Source organism: Octopus bimaculoides, chromosome 2 (assembly GCF_046866305.1).
Source record: "Octopus bimaculoides isolate indiv1 chromosome 2, ASM4686630v1, whole genome shotgun sequence".
Taxonomy (NCBI): domain Eukaryota; kingdom Metazoa; phylum Mollusca; class Cephalopoda; order Octopoda; family Octopodidae; genus Octopus; species Octopus bimaculoides.
In genome coordinates, this window is record NC_142929.1 from 100,989,655 (window position 1) to 101,002,176 (window position 12,522).

General features: G+C 38.5%; 1 protein-coding gene across 3 annotated transcripts in view; it reads left to right on the plus strand.

Moving 5' to 3' along the window:
* Positions 1-12,522, plus strand: part of LOC106868822 (uncharacterized) — a 63,536-nt gene that overhangs the window by 45,631 nt on the left and 5,383 nt on the right. For all 3 annotated transcript variants that reach the window (XM_014914242.2, XM_014914243.2, XM_014914241.3), the window contains 2 exons: positions 194-259; positions 3,537-3,618. In XM_014914242.2, coding sequence (XP_014769728.1) covers positions 194-259; positions 3,537-3,618 — 148 coding nt within the window. The remainder of the gene's footprint in view (positions 1-193; positions 260-3,536; positions 3,619-12,522) is intronic.

Genomic DNA, 12,522 nt, shown 5'->3' on the forward strand with positions numbered 1-12,522 from the left:
TTCTTTCCTAATCTGAGGCCAGTGGAAGACGCGATCGTGCATTTAATTCTCGTGATCACTTTCGTTATTGTGAGCATTATCATCTTCACCATCATCATCATCATCATCATCATCATCATCATCAACAACAACATCGTCATCATTACTATCAACGACATGAACAATAATTCAAATTTCTCCATGTTTCTATTAGGTTTGATCAGGCCCAAACAACGCAGCAACTACTGTGTAATAACTGTAAAGGAAAATTAAATTACCAGTAAGTGCACCATTCTGTCAAATACATTTCACACGATTCGCAGAACAAACAGTAAACGGCGGGGGATACGCTAGGTTGTTAGTGAATGGCCTCACTGTACCGGCGTTAGTCGGAGCCAGTGGAGGCGCAATGGCCCAGTGGTTAGGGCAGCGGACTCGCGGTCATGGGATCGCGGTTTCGATTCCCAGACCGGGCGTTGTGAGTGTTTATTAAGCAAAAACACTTAAAGCTCCACGAGGCTCCGGCAGGGGATGGTGGCGAACCCTGCTGTACTCTTTCACCACAACTTTCTCTCACTCTTTCTTCCTGTACCTGTAATTCAAAGGGTCAGCCTTGTCACACTGTGTCACGCTGAATATCCCCGAGAACTACGTTAAAGGTACACGTGTCTGTGGAGTGCTCAGTCACTCGCACATTAATTTCACGAGCAGGCTGTTCCGTTGATCGGATCAACTGGAACCCTCGACGTCGTAAGCGACGGAGTGCCAACAAGTCGGAGCCAACAGCAAAGCTTTCATTTGCTTAGTTGACATCCTAGAAATAACACTTAATCTCCCTTAAAGCATACAGCAGTGTTTCTCTTAAAAAAAAAAAAAAGGAACAGCCATACTTAATATTGTAGATTTAGTTGTATTATGTCTGAAATTAGGAGGGAGTGGTCATGGCAGGAATGCTTTAAATCATTGATCTACTCTCTAATAGGACTGATTTGGCGCTAAACTATAAATAACTCTTCTCTAAGAACAACATTCATAGAACGTGAGACAGAGTAAAGTAGAGCTGTAAAAAGGTGTGAGAGGGGGTTAAAAGAAGGCGCATGGCTCAGTGGTTAGAGCATCTGGCTAACAATCATGGGGTAATGATTTCGATTCCCGGACAGGGTTGTGTGTTGTGTTCCTCAGCAAGACATTTTATTTCACGTTGCTCCAGCTCAGCTATAGAAATGAGTTGTGACGTCACTGATGTCAACTTTGCTTTTGCCTCGGATAACGTCGGTGGCGTGGATAGGGGAGGCTGATATGCATGGGCGACTGCTGCTCTTCCATGAATATCCTCGCCCGGACTTGTGCCTTGGAGGTGAACTTTCTTGGTGTAATCCCATGGTCATTCATGACCGAGGTGGTGAGGGTCTTAGAGAGACAGTATTCTTTTATTCTTTTACTTGAGCACCGCCTTGAAGGATTTTAGTCGAAGAAATCTACCCCAGGACTTTTTTTTAAGCCTAGTATTTATTCTATAGAGTCTTTTGCTGAACCGCTAAGTTACGGGGACATAAACACACCAACACCAGTTGTCAAGTGATAGTGGAGCGACAAACACAGATACAAAGACACACACACACACACACACAGACACACACACGCACACACACATATATATATATACATACATATATATATATATATATATATATATATATATATATATATATATATATATATATATATATACATATATATATATATATATATATATATATATATATATATATATATATATACATATATATATATATATATATATATATAGAGAGAGAGAGAGAGAGAGAGAGAGAGAGAGGAAAGAGAGAGGGAAAGAGAGAGAGTGGGAGAGAGAGAGGGGGGAAAGAGAGAGTGGAGGAGAGAGAGAGAGAAAGAGAGAGAGAGAAAGAGAGAGAGAGAGAAAGAGAGAGAGAGAGAGAAAGAGAGAGAGAGAGAGAGTCCCAAAATTAAAACAACCAACTTTTTACAGTTTTGCCAAAGCAAAATATTGTTATACCTTGGGTTCAGGTGTTGCAATGCAATGGTAAAGGAAACATAACTATGACACTACCACATTTATTCGATATGACCACCTCTATTTCAAATCACAGTCTTAAGTCTAGTCGCAAATACTTCACACGCAGCACGCAGCTGTTCTTGCGGAATCGAGGCACATTCCTGGCGCAGTTTTCCCTTCAGAGCGTCGAGCGAAGCATGAGGAGTGCTCGAGACTATCGTCCCCAAAATGAACCAAACAGAAAGATACAGCGGGTTGAGATCGCAGCTTCTTGAGGGCCATACATCCTTGCCTATGAACGACGGAATATTCTTCTCTAACCAGTGTTGTGTCTGTTTGGAGCTGTGGGATGGTGTCTAGTGCTAATGGAGGCTCCAAGGTGCACCTTAAAAGTGCTCATTCACCCATGGAAGCAGTTCAGCTTCCAGAATGTCGCTAATGTATCGCCGCTGGGTGTTAATTTTAAGACATGAGGGCACAAAACGAGGGGAGACCTTCTAGTGGCTGTCGCAGCCGCCCAAACCATAACTGACTGTGGATTATTTTGACGTCGATTTGCGAGTCTACCCTCGACGGAGCCAGATACACGCCAAAGTCGGTCATTCTGGTGGTTTGCTGTCTGTTCTATGTTAAATTTGTTTACATCAGTGAACACCAGGTTCGGTAGCATGTCTTCATCAATTTGATGCAAGATAGGACGACTTCACTCCAGTTTCATCGCCTTATGAACTTGCGTGAGCTCATGATGGTGAAGTATCTTGTAGGGATGGGTCCTCCACCACGCTCGATACATCGATATTCGGCTTACTTTCGCTGTGGCAGCCAATTTTCTGATGGAACGACGAGGATTTCGCCACTTTTGATAAGCTGATGGTTCCGTACACTTCTTTTCGACCATATCCAGTTCGATCAGTGGTGGAACCAGTCTCTTGAACTTTCATGACAATTTTCCAGACTGTTCGGCTAATTTTAAGCTTTTTGCTATGGCTGTATTACTTTCACCGCCTTTGTGGAGGGTTATGATTGTATTTCGACCTAAAGCCATTATCTAATTTATAAATCAGAAACAAAAAGAAGACATACTAAGCTTTTATAAGGATGTATAATTTTCATACCTTATCACATTGATAATTATTAAAGTTCAAAACTTCGGTTGCCTTAATTTCGGGACTCTCTCTCTCTCTCTCTCTCTCTCTCTCTCTCTCTCTCTCTCTCTCTCTCTCTCTCTCTCTCTCTCTCTCTCTCTCTGTGTGTGTCTCTGTGTGTGTGTGTGTGTGTGTGTGTGTGTGTGTGTGTGCTCAAACATGGCTAAACAACAACTCCTAGAAAATGAAAAGTAAAGTCGACATTAGCAGGTTTCGGACTCAGAACGTAAAGAGGCATAATAACTAAATACTGTAATGCATTTTGTAGTCGATATACATACATATGCATGTTAATAATATTTGATGTATCATTAGTAATAATATCTCTTCTCTGTCAATTTCTGTTATTACCTGCTCTCATTTTTGTATCCCAGGAAACGAGGTGATCGATCTTATGGAATGCAATTTTCACCATATAAAGAAATATATTCGGCAAAACTCCCTAAAAGATTTACCGTAAGTAACAATTTCATTATTCTTCTCTGACCTAACTTGTCACATCTTCCAAGTTCGGGAGTTTACATAACCAAACCTGTGCAGAGGACCCACCACTCTTCAATTCGGTTTTTAGGCAATCTTCCTTCTGCTGCCGGTTAAAAGTAAAAGGAAAAACCACTTTATAGGTCTCTTCCTAGTAATTACATCATGTGCACAGTACCTGCATGTAAAGGCATGGCTGTGTGGTTAAGAAGCTCGCTTTGCAACTACGTAGTTTCGGGTTCAGTCTGTGTGTGTGTGTGTGTTTATATTACAGAGACAGTGTGTGTTTATATTAGAGAGAGACAGTGTGTGTGAGAGAGAGAATGGGGAGAGAGAACATTGCAAACAATGAATGAAATAAACATGAAATGAAATAAATAGTATAAATAAAAGTTCGTTAAAAACTATCTTGTACCGAATATTTAGATTTGTGAACTTGAAATATTCAATAATAAAAGGAAGTTCAGAAAGTAGACTTTCCTAAAAACTTCAATTTATGAAAAATCTCACTTAGTTAGTAAATATTTCCTTCAGTAATTTATCGTCTCTAATTCAAACAACCTTCAAGGTAACCTAACTACGTTTAGCGTGCTAGAAATAGCAGCGATCACATAGTTATTATGGCGTTTCAAACAGCCATACCAACAAAATCACTTTTTTATGCCGGTATATTATCAAATTTTCATTTTATCAAAAATAATCATTTAACAAACTCCGGAAACTGATATTGTCATAAGCCTCAAAGTTATACAGCTATTTTGTCTAATAGCATTTATTCATTCAATAAATATTTTTTTTTTTTTTTTACATTACGTATATATAATAAACTGTGGGTTTTGCAAGTAGCGAATTAAAAGCTGAAATGAAAACATTGAAATGAATAAATTTTCATTAATGAGAACAGAGGAGAGAGAGAGTGAGAGACTGTTGCAAATGTAAACGGAAAATTTCGCCTGCAACGATAATTGTTTATTAAACATTAAAATCTACTCCGCAGTGAATGCAACGAATATTTAAATTTGTGAAAACCTTGTAGTTCAAATATTCAATAAACTCCAGAAATCGAAATAATAGGAAATTTGTTGGAACATGAATTTATAGAAAAATTTCCAGACTGTGAAGCCTTTAATAATTGCTTTCTTTTAGTAACTGTTACATGCCTAATTAATAAGCAGCTTTCTCCATTATAACACACACACACACACACACACACACACACACACACACACACACACACACACACACACACACATACACACACACATACCCATACATGCACAGTGTGTATCTTTGTGACTGTTTGTACTCCATACTGATTCGCAACCGGTATTGGCTTGTTTACATCCCCTTAACTTAGCAGATCGTCAAAAGAAAACGGCAGATTGTGTCAGTAAAAAATAAGTACTGAGGACGATTTTTTCGACTAAAACTCTCCAAGGTGGTGCCAAGTATGACCGCAGTCCAGTGACTGAAACGAGTAAAAGATGAGATATTCACATGACTCATGCATAAATCGTATAATATTTGATGAGTAGTTTGAAATGGAGCCTACATTACATACATGGTCTTCACATGCTATCAATGAAAATACTGGCCTAGGCTTATTAGCAGCTTCGCGCGGGTCCGCATGTTCCGCTTGTGTTACCACATATTATAACAGGCAATGAGCCTCTGTTACCAGAAGCTACAATATCTTCTCCCATACAGCTACACCCCGCTGAGCGTCTGTCACCAGGCAACGTTTGCTGAGTATATACCACGTTGCCATTAGCTTCATGTATTTAATTATTATACAGCTCGCCATTTATTACATTCCAGAATAACGTACCGTTTTGAGAACAGAAACACACACTGGATTTTGTAATCATAGTTTTACTCTGTCTGAAAAAAGAAGGCTAATGGTCAGACCTAGAATGCTTTGATTATAAGTCTGCTTAATCAGAGCTGGCTTGTGCCTAAAGAACTACAACTGTTCAATACCGTTGGATGATAGGAGCGATTGAGCAGATACTTAAGTTCCAGAGGTGGTTTTAGACTCTTAAAATTTTTCACATGATGAATAATGGGATCCCTGGGGGAAGAAAACCCCCATTTCCTGAAGTACGTACGACTTCCTGCATGGTCTATGCATTGCTTCTGTTCAAACTGGTAAAAACAGCTACTTAAATTATATATGCAGGTTATATTAAATGGATGAACAAATGTAGACTTCAGGCTGCATTGTCTAAGTTGTAGCAATAATAGCCTGTTCCCGTAGTACCATAGGTAGCAATTTGTTGGAATAAAAACCGTTTGGAACACTGTTTATTATGAAAAATATGCTAAAATATATTCAATCCTGAGCAACTATTCAACTATTTTCTTTTACCTTCAGTATCAAATTTAATTTTTTTTATTTGTTTTAATCATTGTTTTAATCTCTAACAAACGTGGTAGGGTCACGTGACGTTTAGTTGCTGACATGGTTGAGATTCAATAGTCATGACTCAACCGTGCACTTCTTCGCGTAAACATTGTGAGGAAAACTCATCTCCCAAACGAAAACAATTCTGCAAGTAGCGTTTGGGCACGCAAGGTCATATTAAGGACATGGTCTCTAACTAACGTGGTTGGGTCTTAGACATCATAAATTAGTAGATTAATGTACATCCGATATTTCAGCTATTTGATTACAAACCGAAATATCGGATGTACATTAATCTACTAATTTATGATGTCTAAGACCCAACCACGTTAGTTAGAGACCATGTCCTTAATATGACCTTGCGTGCCCAAACGCTACTTGCAGAATTGTTTTCGTTTGGGAGATGAGTTTTCCTCACAATGTTTACGCGAAGAAGTGCACGGTTGAGTCATGACTATTGAATCTCAACCATGTCAGCAACCAAACGTCACGTGACCCTACCACGTTTGTTAGAGACCGTATCCTTAATGTGACCTTGCGTAGCCCAACGTTGCATTCAGAATTGTTTTCGTTTGAGAACTGAGTTGTCCTCACAATGGTCGAACGCTGTTTACGCGAAGGAGTGCACAGTTGAGCCACAACTATTGATTGCAAACCGAAATATCGCATGACAGCGTTGTTTGCAAGTACTTCCTTGCACATCCCCCCACCAACACACACACACACACATACCACGTCATTTCTTTCATGTAGATTTCTCTCATGTGGTGCTGTTGAGTGCGCACACGAGCTTAATTTATCACATAGATGTAGTTCTTATATTTGCTGATTGTTCAGTGTGGTAGCGGCAACGCCAACAGCCGCAAAGGAGAGTATATCCACTGAGAGCTTTTTGGTGCGTTCCAAAATCACATACTTCCACCCACTTTTCCATGACAAGGTTAAGGCCTGGAATCTTCCAAACAGATGCATGACATGTCACTTAGTCGAATCAGCCCTTCATTTACTCCACAAATGTTTTGTCATCAATGCTACTTTCCCCATATCACATGTTTCAACTTAACTGTACCATATATACAAACTAAGCCATTTAAATCCCAATCAACGCCGGATATGTCTGCTAGTAATTAGATAAACTTAGTTTTTAAAATATTAACAATTGTAGATATGCGTAGGTACGCCTATGTCGTTAAGATCGTTGCTTTGCAACCATGCGGTTTCGAGTTCAGACCCACTGCGTAGAAACTTGAGCAAATATCTTCTACTATAGCCCAAGGCCGACCAATGCCTTGTGAGACAATTTGATAAACGGAAACTTATGGAAGCCCGTCGTGTATGTGTGTGTGTCTTTGTGTTTGTCCCCCGCCACCATTGCGTCACAACTGATGTTGGTTGGTTTACGTTCCCGTAACTTAGCTGTTCGGTACAAAAGACCAGTAGAATAAGTACCAGACTTCAAAAAAAAAAAAACGAACTAGGATCGACTTGTTCAACTAAACCCTTCAAGGCGGTATCCCAGTATGGTTGCATTCCAATGATTAAAACAAATTTTAAAAAATTAAAGATAAAGATACCATCTGGGGCATGCCGTCTCGGTAAGCAAGCCGGGTAGTTCCTACTCAAACTTAATACAATGAAATACAGAAAAAAAAATTAATGATTTTTACTTATTAAACGCTAAAAATCACATGACTCGACAGTTCCAGCACCTGTACCCGATGTATTTCATCTTAGTACAGACGTCTTCTGTGCTTTTGGTATCGTACGTATGAATGAGAGGCGCTCTCAAGGCTAATGACGCGGTATTCAGCGCTCTAATAACACATCTACGTTTAGTAGGATATAAAGATTGCCTTTTCGTATTAATATACTGCTCCATCGCTAATATTTATTTGCTAATTTAATGTATGGGAACCAGTGTATTATTCAGTAAACGGTTGCAGTTAAAGATAATTTCCGCTGTCTTTCAAGTTGGCTGTAAATATTATGCGTAATCCAATTAAATCATCAAGTGTTGTAAGTTCAGCTAAATACATTTAAAAAGAGTTGTCTTGGAGAAAAACAGAATTTAGCTTCTGTTCTGTGTCACTACAAAGTGCGTGCGTGTGTACTAACTACATTGCGTGTGTGTTTAACTATTGATTAAGCTAATATTTATATATAAATTTAATTGTGTGTGTGTGTGTGTGTGTGTGTGTGTGTGTGTGTGTGTGTGTGTGTGTGCAAATACAACGGTGTAAAAATGCAGAAATATTTATCAATATTATATATAACAACGTTTATGTTTGCTTACGCATATTTGTTTAGAAGCGTACGCGAATACAACTCAACTTTATTCTCGTAGATGTACTACTGCCAATGCTTTCTTTTAATTAGTGCTAGTCAATAATAGGAATCTTATTCATATTGACGTTTATAATTAATATGGCGATCTGACAGAATCGTTTCCGCGTCGGACAAAAATGCTTAGCGGCATTTTGTCCGTCTTTATGTTCTGAGTTCAAATTCCACCACAGTCTACTTTGCCTTTCATCCTTTCGGATTCGATAAAATAAATACCAGTTGAGCACTGGGGTTGATGTGATCAACTAAACCTCACCCTTGAAATTGCTGGCCTTGTGCTAAAATTTGAAACCAGTAATACATGTGACAACGTTTATGTTTGCTTACGTATATTTGTTTAGAAGTGTACGTAGATATAACTCAATTCCTGTAGATGTACTACAGCCAATACTCTGTTTTAATAAAACTTGGCCAATAATAGAAATCTTATTATTGATGTTTATCTGGTGGCGAGCAAGCATAATCAGTAGCCGATCGGACAAAATGCTTAACAGTATTAGCATCTATTCCGGCTCTTTACTTTCTGCTCTCAAAACCCGCCAAGGTCGACATTCATGCTTTCGTGAACGATACAATAGGTAGTGGAGCTCGATACAATCGACTAAAACCCTCCCCGTAAAACTGATGGCTTTGTGTCAAAATTTGAAGCCATTATTATGTGTAATCTTTTTATTCTTTACCTGGTTTCACTCACTCAACTACAGTTATATCGGGACATGACACTGAACGTTTCAATTGATGGTATCTACCCAGCTGCATATTTCTGCCTGGTACTTATTTTTAAAATGCATTTTTATCGAATCGCTAAGTATTGTTTCATGTGACTGTCGCTGAGACTGTGTGTACGCGTGTGTGCCGATGTATATAATTTTCTCTCTCCCTTTCTCTCTCTCTCTCTCTCTCTCTCTCTCTCTCTCTCTCTCTCTCTCTCTCTCTCTCTCTCTCTCTCTCGTATACACACCCACACACACACACCAGTGAACAAACTAAAGAAAGCAGCACTCCTACGCATTCATGATACTTTAAGTCATACGGGTCTGAGTTCAAGTGAAATTGTATACGCACACACTCACACACACACACACACACACACACACACACACACACATACACACACACACACACACACACACACACATACACACACACACACAAATATGAATGAGAAGCTGCGCAAGAATTGCAAAAATTATCGAACACACATACTCAATGTATGTGCTTTGCTTGTTTGCAGTCGGCTGCCTCTGGCACGGTGGAAAAGACGCCATTAAAGCGCCAAATGTTGAAACACCTAAAGGTCATAAACAGGCTAGACAATTCACTCCAAATCCCATTAAGGAGCAATGGACTTCGATGCTTCGCCATCTTTGTGGCTTATCAACATCACATACGTGTATGTATGTATGTATGTATGTATGTATGTATGTATGTATAAAAATACAAAATGGGACAAGAACGCAAAACATCTGGTCAATTAGGTGATACAAAAATGGAACAACAAAACATCCAGATATACGATACAAAGAAACCAAGAACGGGTCATTCGAAGTTTTCTTTCCTCAGTCGAGTAGCAGATTATCTTTGCAATTTCGGTTGATTATACTCGAGATTGCTCCAATCTGGCCAGCCCCAAGGAAAAACTAAGCTAAGAGCATTAGATTCCTTGGAAGAAAGCAGCGAATGTATACAAAAACAAGGATAGGAAAAAACGAACAATGTTACACAAATGCAATAAAAATAATAACAGAACATAACAACAGGTGTCTTTCGATTAAAGACAAATTAAATTAAGCTGGTGTGTGTGGAAATAAAGCCTTACGGCAGGGATACAGGATTTCAAGGGCACAGGGAGGAATATCGATGTTGCACGGACAACGGCCGGCCAAGAAAGAAAGATCAGGCTTAGCCGGACGCCGGTCACGTGGGGAGAGAAGAGAGAGAGAGGTAGAGGCTATGTATGTATGTATGTATGTATGTATGTATGTATGTATGCATGGTCTCTCGTAGTCGAGAAAGGTAGTTCCGTAATTTCCTACAAATGATTTGTTTAAACTGACCAAATGTATGTGCCGTACATTAGCTCGCTCCCACCATCAAATCAGCATTGCCTGAACAGGTGCACGGTGTACAACCCGTCAGGTGTCAAACTGATCGTAGAGCAACGTAAGATGAAATGATTTGCTCAAAATCACAACGCACCGTCCTGTCCAGGAATTGAAACCTCGATCTTATGTGTATGTATGTATGTATGTATGTGTACTATTTATGAGCGTTTCTTTGTATTTGTATATGTTTGTATGTATGCGGCAAGCATGCGAATGAGTAGGTGCATGTCTAGTGTGAGAATGTGAAGATTGATAATTGAAATTGATTAATTAATTCATTAGAAGTGTAGTGTGTGATGGAGTTGAGTAACATAAACACACAGTCTGTATTAAGTCAGCGTGCACTATGAAATATTTCATTATCCAATACTTTCAGTATTTTTGCTTGGGTATATTTATCTGTCTATCTGTCTTTCTTTATGTACGTATGTATGTATGTATGTATGTATGCATGTATGTATTATATATGTACGTCATTATTCAGTTTTGTTTCAAGATTTCTTGCCAATAAAGGAAGAGCCGGTTTCTAACCTAGATCCAAGGCTCCTACACTGGAATTTCAACAAATGCATGTATGTATGTATGTATACGTGAAGATTTGTATGTTTTGTTTTATGTATGTCTTCTCATGCACATGCTTGTATATCTAGACGTGCAAGTGTATTCTTAAATAATAAACTTCTGGAAGGTTTTACTGATTTTTTATAGTTCTACTGATGGCTTGGATCTGTAGTCTTCGAATCAGCTTTCTCCTTTCTGGTTTCGAAAAGCTTAATTTCTCAAGATTAGTATTTAGGCAGTGTGTTACATAACCTAGTGCCCCAATCAAATTATTATATTAGGTTTATTGTGCTTACATTTTATTGAGGTATTCACTGGAACATTCCACCAGTACTCCTTTTTATTATGTGTGGGTATGGCTTCCACCATACTGTGGGTTCTTATTTCTTTGTCCTCGAGGTTATCCTTTCGACGGATATCGCTATACAGTAGGGTGGAGTGAAAATAAAAAATCGTGGAAATTGAAAATGCCTGAGAGCTAAAATGTTGCTATATTTGATTACTAGAAAAATGTTAAATTTTCGCTTAGATCAATCAAGGGCATTTATTCCCTCAAGCCCCCTAAACTCTAAAAATGGGGTATTTTTGTAAATTTTTTACAATAGCGGAGTTTTGAAGCAGGGTTGACTGATCTAAGCAAAAATTTAGCATGTTTCTAGTAATAATATATAGCAACATTTTAGCCCTCAGGCATTTTCAATTTCCACAATTTTTTTTATTTTCACTCCGCCCTAGATTGCACAATCTATATACCCACACACACATACATGTGTGTTAGGATGGAGTGAAAATATATTATTATTAGGAAAATGATAAATTTTTGCTTAGATCCTTCAAACACCTAAAGTCCGCTATTGTAAAAAAAATTACAAAAATCATCAATTTTCAGAGTTTAGGAGGCTTGGGGGAGTAAATGCTTTTGATTGATCTAAGCGAAAATTTATCATTTTTCTAGTAACTAAATATAGCAACATTTTAGCCTCCAGGCATTTTCCATTTTTACAATTTTTTATTTTCATTCCACCCTATTATACAGTGTCCTAGCTACAATATCATGTCTCTTCGGCAGATAATACCGTGATGACACTTTCAGACAGCTGCTTATGATGCGGGTGATATCTTCGGTGTTAATTCCACACAGTCTGAATCGGTTGTCACATTTTACTGTTTTTCCTATATTTCTGTCCCTTTTGTACGTCAGGTATTTCGTTGATATTTCCTGTTCCTGGATTGCAATACGTATTATGTATGTGTATATATATAATATGTGAGTATATGCATACATACGTACATGTATGTATATACCTAAATCTACATGTATATATAGATACATATCTGGGTACACGACGTTGCAAAAAAAACGTGGACAAAATGATAAACAGAGCACAGAAAACACACAGGTCACATAGAGAACATTTCCTTCATCAGCTGCCACCATTCTAAAACTAAGCGTTTCGAAGAGTTAGG